At 41.4% G+C, this 22110-nt stretch overlaps 1 protein-coding gene across 4 annotated transcripts in view; it reads right to left on the reverse strand.

Annotated features, from left to right (window-relative positions):
- The window catches only part of RAB3GAP2 (RAB3 GTPase activating non-catalytic protein subunit 2), a 74740-nt gene that overhangs the window by 31450 nt on the left and 21180 nt on the right, over window positions 1-22110 (reverse strand). For 3 of the 4 annotated variants that reach the window (XM_019549495.1, XM_019549494.1, XM_019549497.1), the window contains 13 exons: window positions 21733-21814; window positions 16756-16803; window positions 16537-16612; window positions 13767-13868; window positions 12261-12360; window positions 10268-10366; window positions 8432-8580; window positions 7212-7291; window positions 7022-7111; window positions 5950-6089; window positions 1324-1540; window positions 832-975; window positions 362-444 (listed from right to left, as the gene is read on the reverse strand). In XM_019549495.1, coding sequence (XP_019405040.1) covers window positions 362-444; window positions 832-975; window positions 1324-1540; window positions 5950-6089; window positions 7022-7111; window positions 7212-7291; window positions 8432-8580; window positions 10268-10366; window positions 12261-12360; window positions 13767-13868; window positions 16537-16612; window positions 16756-16803; window positions 21733-21814 — 1410 coding nt within the window. The remainder of the gene's footprint in view (window positions 1-361; window positions 445-831; window positions 976-1323; window positions 1541-5949; window positions 6090-7021; window positions 7112-7211; window positions 7292-8431; window positions 8581-10267; window positions 10367-12260; window positions 12361-13766; window positions 13869-16536; window positions 16613-16755; window positions 16804-21732; window positions 21815-22110) is intronic. The other variant, XM_019549496.1, reaches the window with a different exon arrangement.

Raw genomic sequence — 22110 nt, forward strand, 5'->3', positions numbered from 1 at the left:
TCTCAGAAACCAAGAAAAAAAGATATCTTGTATCCCATGGTAAGTCATCAGTGGAAATCAGAAGTGAGTTGGACATTCCCACCAGACTAAAATGTACTTGTCTAGATTTTACAGGTTAGAAAAAGAGAATGCAACAGGTGCACTCAAGGTTCTTACCCTATTTAGAGTACTCAACACTATTCTAATCAGATTAATCTCACCTTTTAAAATGCAACCTCAATTCACTTAAAACTAACCGACACTAAAATGGCACAAGGTGTTAGCTGTCCACAATGCACATATGACATATTCAATAAAGAGTGGATATTGTCCAAGTCAATAGATGAGGCGCTAAAAAATGCAAACGTTTAGGAAAACCTACCCAGATTTGTGGTTTTAGCTTTGAGTAAAGCACTTAATTTCTTCACTAGATGCATATCCTTTGCTCGCTCACTCTTTTTATCACTGGAAAAAAAGTTTCATTTTTAAATGTATAATAAAAACACAATTTAAAAGTTCCAGTAATTATATTTTTCTTACTTTAACATTATACTCTCTTGAAATAAATCATTTTCTTCCATCTCTGGTGTGAATATATAAAGTAGCTACTTTAAGCTCTTATAACAAAGTCATACAAAAAATATTTATACATTTTATTTTACTCTACTCACAATGAGTAGCACCTTACTTTATACTGAGACTACTCAGGGATTAATGTACTATCTACTAAAATAAAGGACAGCAGCATCTGGCCTTCTAGTCCTAAGTCTTCTTTGCATAAGTTAGTCAAAATTAATTATAGTATAGAATTTATTATAATAGACTGATTACATAGAATTCAGTCAGCCTTACCTGAGTGCTAAATGGAAAGGTACATGAATAGTTTTCATACTTCCAGATACTGGGTCGACAAGACAGATCTGGTAAGTCTGAGGCTGCCAACCCTGACTGGTCACATTGTTTAAACCCATTATTTTATACCCAGGGTACAGCAATCTGAAAGAGACATAAATAATGCTTTTACACTGAAGAGTGAGATTGCCAACATACCTTGTTTAAATGCAGGATGAAAGGAGAGACTTTCACACAGCCAACAGCAGCATAACTAATGAAAACCATCAAAACACCTAATTACATGATGATGCATACCAGAGGGGCAAAGACGAAAGTGGCAATGTTTATTTATAAAATAAGAGCTAGCTACACTTCAGATTAGTATCAGATGTGTTAAAAGCAACTAAAAAAAAAGTCTACCAACACTTGTCATTGTAGACACTGGCATGAGACTGCCTGAGATGTCAATCTAGCATTGGCTAATGTGTCAAAATAACGAGCCTCTCTTACCGACAGTGTTTCCCAACATTAAAGGCACCAACTCGGGGTCCTTGCTGAGTACTCCACACTTCCAGGATACCTCTCCTTGGAGCATAGATTACAAGAAACTGTGCCACTCTACTTGGACCTTGAGCATTCCCAAAGGGAGAAAAATCCATCTTTTCAGTCTCACGTTCGTGAAGGTCCTCTACTGTCTGTATCCAGCCAATCTGTGCATCACGGTATCCTTTGTAAAACAGAAAGAAAAAAAAAGACAGAAGTCATTCATTCTTAACGGATTAAGTTACAAAGATACATCAAAGCCAACTTGCTCACATTACTACATTAGCAGGCTATTTAATTTTTTTTTCCAAAACAGGACTGCTGGCAAGTATCCACATCAGGTCACTGTTCTGAAGCCTCTTGTAAATAAAGGATTTGAAACACAAAACATGGCCCACAACAGTGTTCCTTATGAAACACCTGCAGAGCTTTTTCCAAGGTAACAGGATAAAATGATTCCAGGGAAGCTACTGAGGATAGGACAATCAGGCCTGAAGCAGCCTCCCCCAGGCCTGAAACTAATTCAGTGCCCAACGAAATCTGTGGAAAAACTCCTACGGACTTCCTTAAATAAAGGATCATAGTAATAGGCAACTGTTGATCCTTCTAGATCATGGTATATGCATAAGAGTTGACTAAGACCCGTCAATGAGTATACCTAGGCAGGAGTATGGAGACCTATGCAAAAGTAAAAAGTCAGGAATTTCCTTGTAAATGTCTAGATCCCATGCAGCTCCTGAAAGATGTGTGTGGCTGGTGGAAGCCTCCCAATCCACCCAAATAAACACTCCCAAAAATGGTTACTCTGACAACAAAAGTTTTTTAGCAGTAAATGTAACTAAACAATCTAGACACTTCCTCACATTCACTCTCATAACATATGGATTAAGTATCTGCTCTCCACATACTCTTTCTGTACAGAGAAAATGGGGTGTCTATTATGACGACAATGGTGCACAGGTTTCAGCAAGTACAGATGACGTCCCTTACTGAATGGGAGAGGCAACCTAGTGACAGATGAAGAAAAGGCTCAAGTACTCAATGCCTTGTTTACCAGGCAGCAAAGTTTCAAGAGAGCAGCCCCAAGTGGTGAAAGAACAGGTTAGGGATTATTTATAAAAGCTGGATGTATACAAGTCCGTGGGGCCAGACGCAATGCATCTGAGGGTGTTGAGGGAGTTAGCCGATTGCAGAGCTCCTAGCCATTATCTCTGAAAACTTGTGGCGATAAGGGGAGGTCCCAGACGATTGGAAAAGGGCAAATATAGTGCCTATTTTTAAGCAAGGGAAAAAGGAGGATGCAGGGAACTACAGGCCAGTCAGCCTCACCTCAGGCCCTGGAAAACTCATGGAGCAGGTCCTCAAGGACTGCATTTCTAAGCACTTGGAGAAGAAGAAAGTGATCAGGAACAGTCAGCTTGGCTTCACCAAGGGCAAGTCATGCCTGACAAACCTGATTGCCTTCTGTGACAATATGACTGGCTCTGTGGAGGCGGGGAAAACAGTGGACATGATATACCTTGACTTTAGCAAGGCTTTTGATATAATCTCACACAGCATTCTTGCAAGCAAGTTACAGAAGTATGGGTTGGATGAACAGATTGTAAAGTAGATAGAAAGCTGGCTGGATCATCAGGCTCAACAGGTAGTGATCAATGGTTCGAGGTCTAGCTGGCAGCCAGTATGAAGTAGAGTGCCACAGGGGTCAGTCCTGAGACCAGTTTTGTTCAACATCTTCATTAATGATTCGGAAGAGGAGATGGAGTGCACCTTCAGCAAGTACACGGATCACACCAAGCTGCAGGGAGTAGTAGATATGCTGGAAGGTAGGGCTAGGATTAAGAAAGACTTTGATCTATTGGAGAACTGGACCAAAAGAAATCTCATGAGGTTCAATAAGGACAAATGAGAAGTCCTGCACTTAGGATGGAACAATCCAATGTGCCAGTACAGACTAGGGACCAATTATCTAAGCAGCAGCTCTGCAGAAAAGGACCTGGGGGTTACAGTGGACAATAAGCAGAATACAAGTCATCAGTGTACCCTTGCTGCCAAGAAGGCTAACAGCATACTGGGCTGCACTGGTAGGAGCGTTGGCAGCAGACTGAGGGAAATGATTCTTCCTCTCTATTCAGCACTGGTGAGGCCCCATCTGCAATACTGTGCCCAGATTTGGGGGGCCCTCCATTACAGAAAGGATGTGGACAAAGTTGGAGAGAGTCCAGCAGAGGACAACAGAAATAGTGAGGGGGTTGGGGAACAGGACTTCTGAGGAGAGGCTGAGGGAACTGGTCTTATTTAGCCTGGAGAAGAGAAAACTGGGGGGTGGGGGATCTGATAGCAGCCTTTAAACTACCCAAAGCGGGGTTCCAAAGAGGATGGAGCTAGACTGTTCTTAGTGGTGGCAGATGACAGAACAAGGATCAATTGTCTCAAGTTACAGCATGGGAAGCTTAGGTTAGATACAAGGAAAAAAACTCTTTTGTGAGGAAGGTGGTGAGGCACTAGAATGGGTTACCCAGAGGTTGTGGAAGTTCCATCCTTGGAGGTCCAGCTCAACAAAGTTCTGGCTGGAAATGATCTAGTTGGGGTGGTCCTGCTTTGATCAGACAGTTGGATTAGATGACCTCTTGAGGTCCCTTCCAACCCTAATTTCCTATGATTTCTAATATATTAATAAACACATATACAGAAACTCTTCTCAGAGATTGTAAAAGGGCAGTCTGTTCCTTTAAGAGGGAACAGTCAACCGTGTTGAGACAGCCCAGCTGTAAAACATTTGAATAGGCAAGTAGTGTCCTGCTAGGAGCTTTAAAAAGCTCCCAAGGGAGAAAAGCAGGAGAGGAGGCAGCAAATTGTGAACACAACTACTTCAGAGTCCAGGTGACTAGAGAGGGCAGAACGGTTTTGCCTTTTGTTTCTTTGCTGCTAAAAGAATGCGTTACCCAAGAAGACTGGCTGAGGAGAAGCCAGCAGGCTAGACAACCCACTTAAAAAGAGACATCATGATTGATCTACAAAATTAGTTTTAACAAACTGAAGCAGAATTCAGATGAGATTTCTAAGCCATTCATAATCTCTTAGGAGAAATTATAGTTCTAAATATATGCTTGCATTTGCTGGCATCTCTGAAGTCCATGCTGGTCCCAGTAAGAACACACAAAACATTCAGTCATTAATTACTTATTAGCAGTTCACAACTTGAAAGATGTTGTGGGTGAGAGAATGCGTGGATCATATCACCCTTTGTTGTAAAGTTATTTAAACGATTAATTATAAATATGGAAAACTTGGCAGGCAAAACTGCTGTCTACTTAAAACAGGCTTGTTTGACTGAGAAAGGAATCTAGTGAATGTGGAAGCATATTAAATATCCTATAAAAATACCAGAGACAAGATAAAAATGGGAAAGCATCTCTCTTTAAAGTCATAAATATATTTACCAGATAAACCCATAATTATGGGGGAAGGAAATACCTAGGAGAAACAAAAGATACTACAGACATTATATTATAATAGTTCCCAAGTTAGCTATGCAAGCTGGAAGGATGGTGAAAATGAAGACTGCTTCACTCCCCACCATTCCAGTCCCAATGAAGTTCCCTTCAAAACAGCAGCTGTATCTGTACCCAGTGCATCAACAAAATAAGAATTTTTACTTGCAAATCTGATTATTATAATTCCTTAAATTGGCCTTTTATTGTCCCCTTTGAGACTTCTCTTCCTCCCATCTACAAAGAATGCCTGGAGAAAGGACTCAACCCTTCCTTCCTATGCATGTCATGTGGGAAAACCAGCAATTCTCGGCCAAGACAACTGAGTGGGGAAAAAGAGAAATCATACACATGGAATACAGCCTAGTGCCTCTGAACTACTATGTTAAAAGCCTCCAAGACTCCTGGGTTTGCTCTATGGAGAGTAAAGAGAAGACAATATACTAAATAATCTCTCATACCTTATGCCAAAACATAGGTCCATGTGATGGGGGAGCTGGAAAAAAAATTTCTTCTACAAATCCTGGCCATATTATAGTACCAGCTACAATTGGATCTGTAACCCTCAAAAGGGAAATTTCCGAAACTTTCCTAAAAAGAACTCGGTCCCAAGGAAATGAGATTAAATGATCTATCCTGAGAACAGGCAGAACACCCACAAAGAAAGCTAACTGGCCCAACAAACTGAAAGTTTCTGCCTTTCCCAGCATTTCTATGGTGTGAAGGGTAGGGGAACAGACTGTTGCTGCTCCTTGCCCCAGATTAAAAAGAAAGAGGGAAAAAAGATCTAGAGCTATACAATACAGGGAGCATATTGAACAAAGCAACTCAAACCCTTTGTAACAAAGTGAACAGCTCTTACAGCAGCAGGACCTGGGAAGGGAAATTCAGGCAAAAATGATGTATACATTAGTATCTGAGGTTACTAATTAAACCATCACTAATAATCACACTAATTCTTCACCCCTGCCATCCTGAAAGTATACTAAATTTCACAGATTGTAAGTAAAACACAAATGGTAGTCATAGTTCTAAGTCAATTAAACATAAAACCAAAACATTTCTAACAAATAGCTTGCTTTTTACACCATAGGTTTACCTTTCCACATACGAACTGCAAGTCCTCTTGTAACATCCAGTAAAATAACTCTTCCAAAGTCATCCGTTACTGCGGCCAACGTGTTACATGGAGAAAGACATATGCTTTCACCATGGCGTCGGGAATCTGGAAGTCCAAACCTGAAAATCACAAAAAACACTATTATTTACAAAAATACAATTTAGGAACAGTTCCATATACAGAAATAGTAAAAATGTTTCAGACACTATAAAGTGTTATTTTAATAGACAAAAATGCAGATGCAGCATTTTGCTAATCTAAAATGTCATGCTGTTGTCTTTTTTAAAGTCTCACTAAACTGACAACTGAACACTGGCAACACAAAAGACTGAATTCAGTTCGTAAGTTAAAATTCAGAGGAGGCTAAGCATGCACTTAACTTCCCTTGTTGTGCATTGGCATGAAACCATCTTGCAACAAGAGATGATCTCATGGATCCTCTCCACTGCTAATCAGACCCATGCATACTTCGACTGGCAGTACAGCCCGAAGTTTAAAGCAGAGGGGCAAGGAATCAGGAAAACTACACTCAAATTTCCTAACTTCCTATTGATTCTCTCTGAACCACTGGGCAAGACGCAATCTCTTTGTGCTCATTTCTCAAACAGTAAAACAAAAACACAAAAAGCATTTTCGTGAGGACTTTGAGATATGTATGCAGTGTCATGTGCTGCAAGTAATTTATGAGCTTGCTCATAAGCTCTACTATACTACTTCAAATGTTAAATTTAGGCCTTTTATGCTTAACCTCTTAAATAAGGATTTCCTTCCTGCTAAACTGGGCAAGAGGTATTTTTTGTTCATTTCAGGGGGGCAAAGTTGGACACACATTGGCAACCAGAGACTATTAAACTCATTTCATTTGTAAACTAAGTGAATTTAAATTTTGATTATAAATATAAATAAAACCACACAATTAGTAAGTAGCCTTGCTACAGTAGGTAACGAGAAAAAATGGCTCCAACTTACTAGCTAAACAGATATACAAATAATTCAAAGAATCAAGGAAAAGCTTCAAAGCGACTGAGGACTATACAGAAACTAAACTTGCCTCACTGCTAATGGGGTAGCAGGTTCAACTTTTGGTTTCTGTTTTTGAACAGGTTCTTCTTCATGCTTGCTCTTCCAGCCAAGCCAGCCACTTGCAACAGAAAAAAAGATCCCCAAATTAATAAAATTAAAATCCTGAAAGTTAGCTACTAAAGCAAAGTCCTACTTAAAATGATTTTACATTTTCTTACCTGGCAGCACTGAATAGTGCTGAAGTCAGTTTACTAGCAACTGCTAGTGCAACATGAGATAATAGTGGCTGTGTGCTACCCTGAAGGAAGAAAAGAAAACTTGTTTAGTATGTTAATGCCAGCATTTTTTAAACAAAGATCTATCCAATCACAGCACCATATAAAACTCAAATGCTGAAATTTTAAACGCTTAGAATTGTATAAAACTCAGGTATATACTGCTGGGCAAAGCTCTGTAACTATGCTGTCAAAATTTGCCATCATCCACATTAATTTTCAGTACAAGTCTTCAATAGCTTTTCTATCTGAATGAACTACAGATGATCTCACCTACAGAAGCCATATGGGCCTGGCTCTAGGGAGAAAAAAGGCTCTGCAGCCTATTAACTCACGGTCTCCAAAACAATATGCTGACATCTCCAAGTCCTACTGTACTTTTCAAGAAGCCCTCCGCAAACATCTGATAACCTAATATGCTACCTGACCAGAGAGGTTAACTCTCTCCATGAAGCATGAGCATTTTTATCTGGTCTGATGTAGAACTGGCTCCTTACAGACATCTGCGCATACAGATTTTTCATAGAATATGTTTGGGGGTAGGAGGGAGAACAAAATCAGAACTGTCTACATCTTCTAATCATTTTGTTTGCCCCATTAATGAGTTCATTCCATCTTGGAAGCTTTGAATGTCAACAAACAAATATACAGCCACCCTTTTTCCATCAACACACACAGTTCATAAATCCATGGTGAAAGGGTCACAAGCAAAAGAATTTTAATTTTCTTCTACAGTGGTTACGATTAAAGTAAAAAGAAACAGAGAACAGAAGTGGTCATCAGATCTATACAACATAACTATGCATGCCGCAAGCTTTTATTAAGTCTAAAAGAATAATAAACTGACAGCAAGTTCTCAAGTGCAAGAAAAATAAGCTTTTAAAAATGTTTCTATTATTCAATGCATTTGATTTAGCATTAAAAATCCTGGATGACAGGAACCTGTGGCATATTTCGCAAACAGATCCTGCCAATTCCATCAGGAGTTTTTCTTCAAAGTACCTCTAAGTTCTGAAGGCTGAAGAAAAATAAAACTCAGCACAAATTTGGATAAAAGCAGAATTATCCTAAAATAGTTTTTTCTCCAATATGGTAAGGGAAAGCTATTAAGACAGAGCCAAATTGTTTTATCATGCTAATTTCATAATACATTATATACATACCTCCAAGGCAAAAAAGAAACCAGTGAAAGGATTGGACCCGACAGTGACGTACTGAGACATAGCTGGTGGACTATTCTTTATAGCTGCATTATATCCACCTATACTGGATGCAGTCTTCATCTGATCAAAGGGAGACAAAGTCATGATACCTATTAAGAAAAAAAGAAAAAGATCTACTTGGCATTTCGGGTTGTAAAACTCTATATTCTTGGTCAGTCATAATTCTACAAAAACCTTGAGGAGACTTAATTCACATCTGTTTCTTTAACACAGCAGAACCCAGATCATTCATATCCAAGTGGCTTACAACCTGCTTAAATTCACAGTGGAGTTTCCAAGTGAAGTAGTCAGCTCCTTGCTGCCTTTTTTCTTTTCACTACGTAAGGTACCACTTCTTTACTCGGCTAAAACATTTCAGCAGTAAAACACAGCTGAGCAAAGAAGCAGTTCCCTTTGAAATAAAAACTGCAGCCACTGGGTAGCACAGGCTTGTCCAACATACGGCCCACCAAGCCATTTTCTGTGGCCCGCAGTGCTGCAACAGGAAACAAAAGCAAATGCTGTTTACTTTCGTTCCCACCCCTTGTCCCTCCCTCAGCAGCTTCCTAATGGCTGCTGCAGACACAGTGCGGCTCCTCCCCTCCCCCCTCATCCTTGAGGTTGCCCAGGTGGCAGGGAGGACACGGCAAGGTCAGGCAGCACTCCTTGACCCCTGCGCCCCCAAGCTGCGGCTGGACTGGACAGGCCACACGAGTGCCCGCTCCTGCCGGCCCACTGGGTGATAAAAAGTTCACGATCCGGCCTCACATTCAAAAAGGTTGGACACCCCTGAGCTAACACATCTCACAGGCCCCTACAGCTGTTTGTAATGACTGGATATACCCACCAACCAATCCGCAAACCCTCATCTTCGCAAGAGCTACAGAATCTAAGCCTACAAACTATATCTGGGTTCTACTCCATTTTATAAAGTTGTAAAAATTAACAAAGTGATAATCGTGCATTTTAACAAGGAAACTAGAGACTAAGTAGTGACTGAGATCCCATTCCCTCTCTACAGTCAGTGACAGAAGGGAAATCCTAGTGAAGGAAGCTCTACACAGCTGGATTGGATAATGAGAACCACATCACTGGCCCCTCACAGAACCAGCATAGGGTGGGTACTAAAAGTACTGCCACACACCTACACCCCCAAAATTCAGCAGCTGAGAAATCTATTTCACTGGCTATCCAGCTGCTCCTCCTCACAACTATTTTCTTTTGAGGCAGGTGGAGTCAGCCAGATATATCCCTCCTCAAAAGATACACTCATCTGAGAGGACTTCAGAACAAGCAAGCTTCCCCCATTCACAGAGATCCAGAGTCTCAGACTAACTAGAGGCCAGTACCGTTCTCTCTAGGAAAAAACAAAAAAAACAAAACAACTATCTGAACCTCAAACTACTTACTGCAGACAAGCCTTCTACTAGTCTTTATTCTTTCTGCCAGACAATCCTATAATTTGCCACTAATATAGGAGAAGACTACATCTGACCTGGCCTCACTCAAAATAAGAGGAAGAAAAGGCTGGGGGGCAAAGATGGAAAGGATTCACAAAAAGATGCTACATCCTCTTTCCTTCTGGTACACAGTGATAAAAGAGACTACAGAAGAGGAAATGTTTCTTTCCTCATTCACAAGTCCTTGATCTTCTCCAGATAACTCCTACATTTCTCCATTCAAGCATCATCATATACCAATACTCTGGCATCTGTGGAAACCCCCTTATTCAAACACAATAAAAATGGTAAAATTATTTCATCTGTTGAAGGCCTGAAGTTAAACAGTACCACTTACCAACACTTGCGTGGTCAATAATAGCGTCCACATCCTGCAAGCCCCACTTCTTATAGGCTAATGGTGGGGGCTGAACGTTCTCATTGCCTGATGCTGCCGCTGCCAATTTTTTTCGAGACAAATAAAAATAGCAGTTAGTTCAAAAACTACTATAGGCAAAAACATGTCAGCTAATGCAATAATGTTTTATACCAGTGGTGTTCTTTTTATTTTATTTATTTATTTATTTATTTTGTAAAATCTGCAGGCCACATGAGCAGTGCCAGGTTAGTCCAATGGGCCAGATCTGATCAATGGGCTCAATCTGCGGTGTGGCAACACCTTGCTGGGGGCCCAATTACCTCCATGTGGGGCTGACCTGGCTAGGGCTGATCCAGCCTTGGGAAGCTTAGAAATTTGGTGGCAGGGGAACAGTGAAAGTCTTAATTGCCCCCCACTCCCTGCCACCAAATTTCTAGACCTGAGGGGAGCCCATGGGCCAGATATCATGGCTCCACGGGTCTGGGGTTGAGCATCTGTTTTTTTACTATCAATAACATGGGTCAACATTGCTGCAAGTAATACATGTGGAGAAAATTTAAGTTTTTGGTGATCATTAGACCTCAGTCCATAAAGTAACCTGCAACTCTTTAAGACATTTTTGTATAATACTTAGACATATATCCTGAACAAAACAAGAATTTGAACATTATTGCCCAGAAAAGTTATAATCACAATATCTATTGCAGTCGTATTTTTTAGTTCCAAAATAATCCTTTCAGTAATTTGCTTTCCCTATTATTAAATCAAAATAAAAAATAAATGTTTCATACCAGTCCGTATTTGTGCTATGTTTGTGAAGGCTGGCCTGTGTCAAATGCAAGTGAGTAGATTCAGAGTGCCCAAATCACAGGATATTAGGGGTATGTGAAACAGGCCACATTTGTTTCAAACTGAATCAGGGACAGCAGTTCGATTTATTGATTTGGATCGATCACTGTCCTGATTCGATTCGGCTGAATCCAAAGATTCAATGCTGATTCGGACAATCATCAACTTAGACATAGACACAGCTTTAAATATTTTTTCTATATACCTCCAGGTACCAGGTATGGCTTGTGAACGCTGCAATGCTGGGGCAGATGGAGTGTCCCATAGGAGCGCAGGGTGAGGCAGCGGGGCCGCACACTTGGCAGTGAACCTGGAAGTGGACCCAAAGCACTTCTGGTCCACTTCCAGGTCTGTTGCCAAGCACACTGGGGACCCCTTGCGCTCCTGTGAGACACTCCATCTGCCCCACCATCACAGCATTCACAAGCCACCTGGTACCTTGAGGTATGTAGAAAAAACATTTAAAGCTGTGTCTATGTCCAAATTGTTGAATCTTTCCGAATCTCTCCAAAACCATTTGGAGGGTTCTGATTCGATTCAGAGATTTGGCCACCAAATCAGACCAAATCTCTGCTGAATCAAATCAGCAACTGAAGCTTTGCACAGCCCTACAGAATACGCATTAGTATATCTGAGTTTCTAGCAACATGCTCACCTCAGGCCTTATTGTTATTCATAAGTATAAATTTACAAGGGAGTAGAACCTAAAAGATGCCAAAATACTTTTACTGAATACACTAAAATAGAAGCTAGATTTTGTTGGTCTTGTCATGAAAGATATAGGAAGGCTATTGAGGATATCCTAATGAGGATATTCCTCATTATAACCAAAATTAGCATCTACAACTTTTCTTGTAGTATAGCAACTCTAAAAGAAAAAGTCCTACAGAACTGAAATTAAAGAGATGGGATCTCTCATCAATGGAAATCCTACTCTTCAGGTAAGAAGCATTCCTTGACAAGTATTATCCTGCATGTAAATACAAGCTTGTATAAAACTGACAAATCACGTGTAGTCTCAACTTGTCTTTATTCTGTATGTCACAAAGAAGCCACCATATTAGACTGCAAGTTTGAAAACCATTTTAGATCACAGTAATAGGCAGCTTCTCTTAAAACGTACCTCTTGCCACCTGATTACGACAAGCACGAAGGGACTGGAAGAGGCTGAAACCATCAATAGTTACAATTGCAGCTGGATACAAGATGCTCAGTTCTTCATTCTTTATTTAAAAATGAGGTAAGGAAGACAATCACTTTTCAGCATCACCTTAACAGCTTAGCTTTTTCCTCTGAAGACAAGCTTTATAAACAATGCAAGACAACAAGTGTTACACTTAAACAGTTAATTTCTAATGGGTTTCAGACAATGGAATATCAAGAACAGATAAGGAAAGAAGTCTTAATTTCTCTGACATCTCAGCATTCAAGTTATTTAGATATAAAGACTATTCTGTAATTGCCCTTAGTGTTCTATCCTTTCATTGAATTTTATATGCCTAGTCATATTTATATTTTTTAAACATATTTTGTTTAAAAACACGCACAAGTTACTGTAGCATATAAAGGTTTATAAAATTTAATCCTTCATCTATATCAGGGGTTTAAAATGGCTCTTGGGAACGTAAGTGTTAATTTGGTCATCTAAATTAGTCTCCATATTCCAAAACCAGGCATATAATGTCATGCTAAATCATTAGATAACAATCTTGCCCAGATATCACACAGAGATTTCTAACATCTCATTATTTTTTCTGCATGAAGAATTTCAACTCAGCAGTGAGTGCAGAATGCTGGGCTTTCTTCAAAACTGCACGAGTTCTACAAGACCTGCTCAACAGGAAATAGCATAGTGAAATGCAGATGCCTATTAGCAATGCTCAAAATAGCCTTAACTCCTTTCCTACAGGTTACTTTACTTTTAGCTGCAACCATTGTGATGTTACTAAGAGATAAAAGAAGGTTGTATCATCTAGTGGATAACTGTACAGAGCTCTTGGGACCTGCTAACTACTGAACATCCACAAGCCTATTACTCTATTTTGCATACATAAAAGGGCACCAAGTGAAGCATTCATTTACAAGAATGCTACAGTAATTCAGTTACTCTACCTTACAGGACTAAAAATACTCCAGACAATGTGAGAAACCATGGTGTGCTCCTATCTGCATCTTTATAATTAGTTGGTTTAAGGACTCTCTTTCTAGAACAGGAGTCAGTAATCTACAAGCCATGGGCCAAACCCAGTCCACAAAGCCATTTAATCCAGCCCACAAACGAAAGATGGTGGGGGAGAGAGGAGAGTGGAACGGCCAGCTTCAACAGCAGTTGCTTCCCCCTGCCACCACAGGGAAAAGCAGCAGCAGTTGGTGCTTCCTTTGTGCTGCCCATAGGAAAAGCTGTGGCGGTGGCTGGATTCTAGCGCTTGCCTGCCTCAGAATCAAAGGGGGTAAATCCAACCTGCTGGATTAAAAGGTTGCTGACCACTGTAGCACAACGAGTCCCTGGACTCCTACTATAAGATTTTCAGTGGTCAAAAATGCTAAAACACAAGATTTATGGAGAAAAGAACTCTGGGCATGTCCTGGAACAGTATCATTTCTCTCCTGAAATAATTTGCTTCAGTACCTGTTCTGTGACTCCAGGATGCCTGGGAATTTCATATGTTCTGCACTTAAGCTGCAGGACAGGATCTTCATTTAAAAGCTGTGCAAGAAGTAACACTCCATTCTAGAGAAAGAATACAGAATGCAAACATTTATTAATCTGTCACTGAATGAGGCCCACAGAAATGAGAACTTACCAGTAACTGGAATGCTGAGTGGGTACACAGGCACCTCAAGCCCTTGAGCTTGGGCATCACCTTTTTCCCTTAGCAAAAACTATATAGCATGCTTGTACCTGCCCCTCCCATGCTCCATGCAAGGGCACTGGACACTGAGCAAAAGGGGAAAGTAGGGCAGGACATGAACCTTGCCTTTTCATGCTCAGGTCCACACTAATATACAACACAATTGAGACTGCACTTGGGTACACAGTGATCCAAGAGATGACCAGACAGCCAGCCATCCAGGTAACAGTACACTGCAACTCTGTCTTCCTGAGACAGGCCACTGACAACTGCAATGACCCAAATGAAGACTCTAAGAGCTGTATCCAATGAAAGAGCCATGTACTGAAAACACTCTCACCCCACCACAAAACAGTTATTTTCTCTGGGAATTTGATGACTCACTACTGAGACAGATGCTTAGTAAGGTAATAATTCACTACTGAAACAGAAGCTAAGCGATGACTCAGATGCTAAGCAGCCTCACATCAGAGACTGAGCAACAGCAGCTAATAAAAAAAAACATTGAATATGAGTTTGCAAATAGAAGAGTTGAGCTTTCTTATATCGAAGGTGGACTGCACATCCACCATTCCTCCCAGGAACCAAGAAACGACTGTAAAAAAATCCCATTCTTCTGAGATGCAGAGGAACCCCCTTCCATTGTCACTAGGCTAACGGGGTGGGGGCAAACCTGTCACAACAGCTCATGAACATGTCCCTCTGAAGACAAATAGGGAAGAGGAATGGGCAGCAAACTCATTTGTGCAAATCTAGCCATAACTGTATTGAGAAGTGATTGATCAGCCATTAGTGTTTAAGGACCCACAGCTGTCAAAGGGAAGGACAGCCTTGGAAAGCAGGATGCACCTATCAATTATTGATGAAAAGCTTTTATAGGTATAAAAAACAAAACCTGTTTAGTTATAGCAAGTCAACGGAGCAACAAGAGAAGAATGCCAAAACTTACTGAGATGCTGGCAATTTCTTGGGGACTCCTGCAGACAGAACATGAGAGAAGGAAGAACAAAAGAAGACTGTTGGGATGGTCTTTGCTCTGAATAGGACTTAGCTCTGTGCTTCCTCTTATGGCCAAGTGTACAGACTTCAAGGGAATGAAGGATGGTCCTCTAATCTTTATCATCATCAGTTTTAGAACTAATGAGCATGATTCTTTCTATCATATCCTGCACCTCTCTTGGGATACCAGAGCCCTGGGATGAAGAGAAATAATCTCATGCATATGTCACGGGTCACACAAAGGGAGACAGCATTCTCTGTATCTAGGGCAGCCTGGAGGGAAGTTTTGGCTGAGCCCTGATCCCACTGTGCAGCACTCGCCCAGGGAGAGCTGGATCTAGCCATGAGGAACTTCCCTTGCTGCCAAATTTTCTGACCCATGGGGATCCCTGCAGGCTGAATGCCAAATCAATGAGCCACATCTGGAAGTTGAGCACCCTTGCTCTAAAATCATCTACTGAAAGTGATAAGGGCCAGCTACATTTGGTGAGGAAGAAGAGAGCAAACTGTTGTCAGATACCACCTTTGTCCTAGAAGCCAGATCCTTGGAGTCCTCCCAAACCAAAGGAGAAGACCCAAAGATTATGTAGAAAGCACTTGCACAGTTGAGGCTGAAGAATGGGAGCCTGGTCAGTATCACCTGTACCCAGAGTCAGTCCATAGATAAGGGTCATAATGGCCACAATGGGAAGTCAGGGAAAGATAGTTACAACAACTGGGTCAGACACCAGGAAAGAAACAGGGGACTTGCTCTGAGGTTCTGGACATTCTTTGTATTTTGTGCTCCCAGAACAGAAACTGATCCCTTGATCTTTCCCAAGGAATCAGACACAGAGCCTGGCCTTGCACTTCCATTTGTAAGTCTCCCAGGTTAGAAAGAACACTTCCTGGAAACATGGGACACCACAAAAAGAGGCAGTTGTTACATCCATCCATAGCAAGCATTTGCTCCACTGCAGGATGGAGAGCACTGAAATCTCAGAGAACCATGACAACATTCAAGTGAAAAAAGTATAATGAAAAGGAAAATAAAATTACAAGATGATCAGTTCAATATGGGGGGTAAAATACAGCCTCATATAGTTGAAGCAGCAGACAGCACCACCTAAAGGACACCTGAGATTTAACCAAAGAATCAGAAACCAAAGTGAAAAAAGGAAGCAGGCAAACAAAAAGTAGAGATAGAGCAATTCTTCAGGAAAGAAGAATGGAAGACCAAACAAAAAAACTCAATAGCAGAAGGCTTTTAGAAGAGCTGTAAGCTGAGCAGAGTTTGAACACACTGTAGACACTCACACAATGTAGTTAAGAGGAACAAAGCAGCTGAAAACATTCACTGAGCTTCACAATTTTGGCATAGAACATGAGGAGAGGTGGGACACATGCACTCTAGATGGCCAGTTCTACACTGCAAAACACTTTGGCACTTGAGACATGCACACCTACACCAAGAATGTGCAAATGGACAAGAACTGAAAGAAAATTTCACAAGGAACAGCAATACATCAGTACTTTACAGCTGCTCAATGCTGAGAAACAAAGACTCACCTCAGTGTAGAAACGAACGTAGCCAGAAGTGAAGCCTACCACAATGCAGGTCCAGTCAGGACGACCCGTGGAGCTCCTGTCCCATTCAAAGATAAAAAAATATAAGAGAAAGATCAAGTCCTAGCTTCAGAGACATACAAACACATTCCACTGATTTTAAAAAGAATTAAACTATCTGAAAGCAGAAGATGGCACTCATGAAAGTCTGTCTATTCTTACCTCTTTTGACTTGCCAATGGAATGCACAAGGCACTACTTACACATTCTCTAAAAAGAAAACAAAAATATTAAGTATATTTCATGCTCAAGTTTAGATGACACTCTACCATAGATCACTGTTACACAAAAATTTAATCCATCTTAATATTTTACTAAATAGTTCTAATGTTTAAGAAACATTTACTTTATTAAAGATGAATAAGTAACAGAGATAAATAAACTGTGCAAAACACTAACAAAACCATTCTGAAAAATTACACACAATTTAAAGTGACACACTGTGTATTAAGAAAAGACAGTTGCAGCATCTATTTATGTCATGTGGATTTGCTACCCAAAGTGGTTGAAGAAAAACCACTCATTTCTATTATTAAAAATACAGGTATTTTTATAGCAGTATGTGTTACACTTTAAGAAATTACTGGTGTACATATCAAGTAATGTAGTCCCTGGAAAAAAGTATAATAAAGCAGAAAGCAAAAGATGCAAAAACAGCACATGCCACAAAAACATTAACATGAGTCATACTGTCTGAGAAAACTGCAGTAAAAAAAGAATAGGATTGCAAGGCAAAAAAAAAAAAAGATATAAACTAATACTGCAAATGCTTTCAGTATATCACTATAAAAAGACAAACATTCACAAATTATTTAGCTATTAAGATTACAATGAATGAACAAAGTACAGAATCCATTGTTTAAAGAAGGGATTGTCAACTGGGGATATGCATATACCCAGGGACACTTGGAAAGATGGTAGGGGGTATGCACAAGCAGGCAGAGATGCCCACTACCCCACTCCACTGCCTCTCAGAAGCAGGGCCGTGGGGGTAGGGAAGAGGGGGCAGTGGCTCTCCTCTGTGGGCCACACAGGTGCTGCCTGGCTGGCCAGAGACCATCCACCACCCTGTGCCACTGCTGCATGTCACACATGTGGCTCTGCAGGCTGCTGACGGGAGGCATGTGATTGGCCAAGCGCAAGGGTCCAAGGCCTGTCAGCAGCCCATAGGAGTCGCACATACAACCGGCCACCACCATGCGACTACTGCTGCCCCCCCTGCTCCGCACCCAGCTGCCACCACCAAAAGAGGTACACTCCCTAAAAAAGGTTGAAAACCCTGGTTTAAAGGACAGCAGGAACTGCCTGAATAATGTAAGAAATCTGCAGCTGTTGACTCAGAATAAAAGGAACAGATATACTATTTTTAGATTCCAAACTGACTACTAGAAAAAGGTTAAGAATGTACATATTTAAAAACAAGATTTAGGTTCTCAATTGTTACAGCTGGTGAAATAGCGTAAAATTGTTGTATGTCGTTTTCAAAGGAAATAAAAGGATCAGAAATTAATTTGAGTTCAGGACCCATAAATTACACAATTTTATGTCTGAGATGTTTAGGAGGACTGTTTGTCAAGCGTTCCAAGTAAGAACAGATTTTTCAAAACAAGCAGAACAGAGGAAATATAAAACAGTATTAAAGAGTAATTTGGCTTTGACAATTTACTGGGGGGGGTAGAAATCAATGCACGATAAAATGGCTAGTTTCTGCTTTCAAATGTCATTCTTCCTATTTTAAAGGAATAACAAAAAGTTGCATAAGGAATTACAAACCTGTAATTAACAAGATGCTAGAAAATTTCCAAGAGAAATAAGTAAGTATAAATTAGATTCTACACTTAGTAACAATGTTGATATGGTCCATATCAGCAACCTTTTGGAGCAGTGGGCCAGAACAACCAAGCTCAGGTCTGAGACAGGCTGGTGTTGCAACCTGGCTGCCATGGCCATGGCTTCTCCTTGCTTCCACCACTCCCTGGTTCCCAGCTGCATCCCTAGCACACCTCTTCAATGTGTGAGCACCCCGGCTCTACCCCACTCATGTGCATACAGTGCAACCAAAGCTATCCCCAAAGATGCCCAGCTCCGCAAGCTGGATCCAATGGCTCCATGAGCTACATCCAGCCCACATGTTGCTACCCTTAGGTTACATGAAAGCAACTTAATGAAGAACCTTGCCTATTTCACTTGATTATTCCTAGGCCTCACTACTTCCATAAAAAGCAATAAAGTTAGAAGTACAGTGTTCTCATGAGGTCTCATATTACTAAGTTTGTACAATGTTTGCAAAACTACTAAAGTACCTTTACTAGCATATGAAGAATAATCTAATTAAATTATACCTGTCGAAATGAAGTACACCTATGATCTAGCACACTCAATTTTCATTGCATTTTACCACTTAGAACAGTGGTGCTCAACCTTTTTGGCCACCAGGCTGGATGGGAGGCGCCCAGGCTACCCGCAGGCCAGATCTAGCTGGTGGCCCCTATACAGAACAAAGCAGTTGCAGCACAGCCCCATTCAGCTGTGCACGACCAAGGGACAGTCCAGGTCCAACCTGGCCCTGAAGGGGAAGGAGAGGACATGGTTCAGGTGGAAAAGGGGCATGGTGTAGACCTGACCCAACCCCACAGAGGGAGGAGGCATGATCAAGCTCCAACCCAGCCCCACAGTGGAAAAGGGGTGCGGCCCAGCCCAATGGGGGAAGAGGGCTTAATCTGGCTCTGTAGGGATGGGGAGGAGGAGCCTGAGCCAGCCCCAACCTGGCTCCATCCAGCCAAGGGAGAAGGGTATGACCTGGCCTCATCCAGCTGTGGCAGTGAGGGGAGGGGGTGTGACCTGACCCCAATCTGCTGTACAGGGCTTGGGGTCTGGGAGTCTGGTAGCTGGTTTGCTGTCACTATACGTTTCACAGGAAATAAATAATTAAAAATATTTCTTTGAACTATGAGCCAGAACAAATATACACTCTGGTAACTCATTTTCCAAAATAAGGATATAAAATACTATAAGATTTCTATGGAAACACTTATTAACAGAGCAAATGTTCTCTTATACAGGCAGTATATCAGGGAGGTGACATTTCCAATGCAGTTACACTTTAAACGTCAAACTGAAACTACTACTGCAGACATTACAGGTAAGCTCTATTCCCCCAAGAACAAGAAAGCATCCAAGCTGTTAAAAAAGCTGAAGATTTTTCTAATCTTCTAAATATGAATTTGACAGCAGGGGAAGTGGGCAAATCAGAATAGGATGCAATTTAACAAGGCTAAGTGCAAGATAATGCACCTGGGGAGAAAGTATCTCCAATACACCTACAGACTGAGAAGTACCACTCTGAGTACCACGGCAGTGGAAAGGGACCATGGAATCATAGGCAACACAAAAATGAACATGAGTTGCCAATGCAATGAGGTAATAAGCAAGGCTAACTGCACTCTTTCTTACATTAGTAGGTGCATAATGAGCACGTCTAGGGAAGTGATTCTTCTGCTCTATGCCGCATTGATGAGACCACATCTGGAGTACTGCATCCAATTTTGGTGCTGCACTTCAAGAGGGATGTGGATAACCTTGAGAGGGTTCAGGGAAGGGCTACTCATATGGTTGAGGGCCTGCAGAAGACAGACTGAGGGACCTGAATCTCTTCCGCCTCCGCAAGAGATCTAGCAGCTGTCTACAAACTCATCAGGGGGGTCAGTGGGGAATAGGGGATACTCTGTTTACCAGGGAGCCCCTCAGAGTTACTAGAAATAATGGCCACAAACTGAAGGACAGCAGATTTAGACTGGACATCAGGAAGAAATTCTTTATGGTGAGGGTTGCCAAAATATGGAATGGGCTTCCAAGGGAAGTGGTGCTTTCCCCTATCTTGGAGGTGTTCAAGAAGAGATTAGTCAAACAGCTAGCTGGGATTACTTAACCCCAGCGCTCTCTGCTGCCTAGAACACGGCGTCAGACTCTATGATCTACAAGGCCCCTTCCAACCCTAGAAATCTATGAACAGTTGTAAATAAATTCCATCTTAGAGATACATTAAAGAATTGAGTGAAGTCATGTACATAAAGTAAAGCGTAGTGAACAGCAGATATTACCAGTTAAGGAGATATTGGAAACAAGTTCCATAGTCTTTAAGTACCCATGAAACCTACATACCATACTAACATACCAAAAGAGATTTTACCAGTGTAAATGGAGTTGCTCCTATGGAAGAGCTTGTGTTAAGTCACAGGAAAAAACAATAAAAAGCCAGTAGCGTATTTTACAGTATTCATCAGATGCATCAGTCAGCATAGTGCCCTGCCAAGCAACACTGCACCTGTGCCACAGGGTAGCTGCTGCTGCATGGGTGCCAGGCAGTCGGGGGGAGGGGGGGGATGATGACAATTGGGGTGCTGCACAGAGGGCTCTGCCACAAGCCCTCAGGAGGCCCCAGATCACCACTGCTGCAGTCAATGAGTTTGGGGCTTTATTTTTTATTAAATTGCCAGGATGCTGGGGCCAGCCAGGACAGCTATCAGGGCAGGGCAGCTCTGCCACGTAGTCCCAGAGGCTCCACAGCTGCTGCTACTGTCAGCAAGTGTGCATTATTTTGGTTTTCTGGGGTTTCTTTTATTCCCAGACTGCTGGGGCCGGGCAGGGCGATAGGCATCTGTGTGGGAGGACTCTGTCAGGATGCCCCAGAGTCCCCACAGCCCCTGCTACAGCACTTTTTTTTTTTTTTTTTGTTAAAGTGCCAAGAGGCCGGGCCCAGGCAGGGCAGCCATGGGGGCTTCTCCCATGGCTCCCCCTGTCCAGGGAGAGGCAGACACAGCTGGAGGAGTCATGGGAGAACCTGCAGCCACCCAGCTGTGCCTGCCTCTACCTGGCTGATCTGAATCACTGAATCAGCGTTGAATCTTCCGAAGCTGATTCAGCTGAATCAATTGAAAGCAGTAATCTGAATCAAATCACTGTCCTCCAAATTGGCTGAATCTGAATCGAATGCTTCCTCATTTCCCCAGACCTAATAAATAACCAAAAGGCATTACAATAATTCTTTTCTCCAAACTATGTATAAGCAAAGTACTTAACTAATAAGGGTAAAAAGGTAACAATTTAATCATTTACGTGAACTTAAAATTCAATACCTACCCTTCTTCAACATTCAGAGAACCACTCCAGCCAACAGCATATTGCATTTCCTCCTTTCCCTTGTCACTGTATTTCCATTTCGCTGGCATTAAGGAGAGAGAAAAAAAAGGAGAACAATAAAGAATAAGATTTTAAAATACTACATTGTAAAAAACTTCTATATCCAATCTTTTCAAACATAACAATAGGTCTATGTTTAATCTTCCTCGTTGTAATGTATACCATCATGTCTAAGTTAGGGAGCGATTAAAAACTCCCACCATAAGAAAACTATTCCAGTCATATAAGGAAACTGGGTGCTCAATTTTTAATTTTTGTCCTTAATTCTATCAATACTCAATGCAGCTAAACTGCTTGATCTCTCTCTCCCCCCTCCCC

The sequence above is a fragment of the Crocodylus porosus genome, unplaced genomic scaffold (genome assembly GCF_001723895.1).
Source record: "Crocodylus porosus isolate Cpor-Errol unplaced genomic scaffold, CroPor_comp1, whole genome shotgun sequence".
NCBI lineage: Eukaryota > Metazoa > Chordata > Crocodylia > Crocodylidae > Crocodylus > Crocodylus porosus.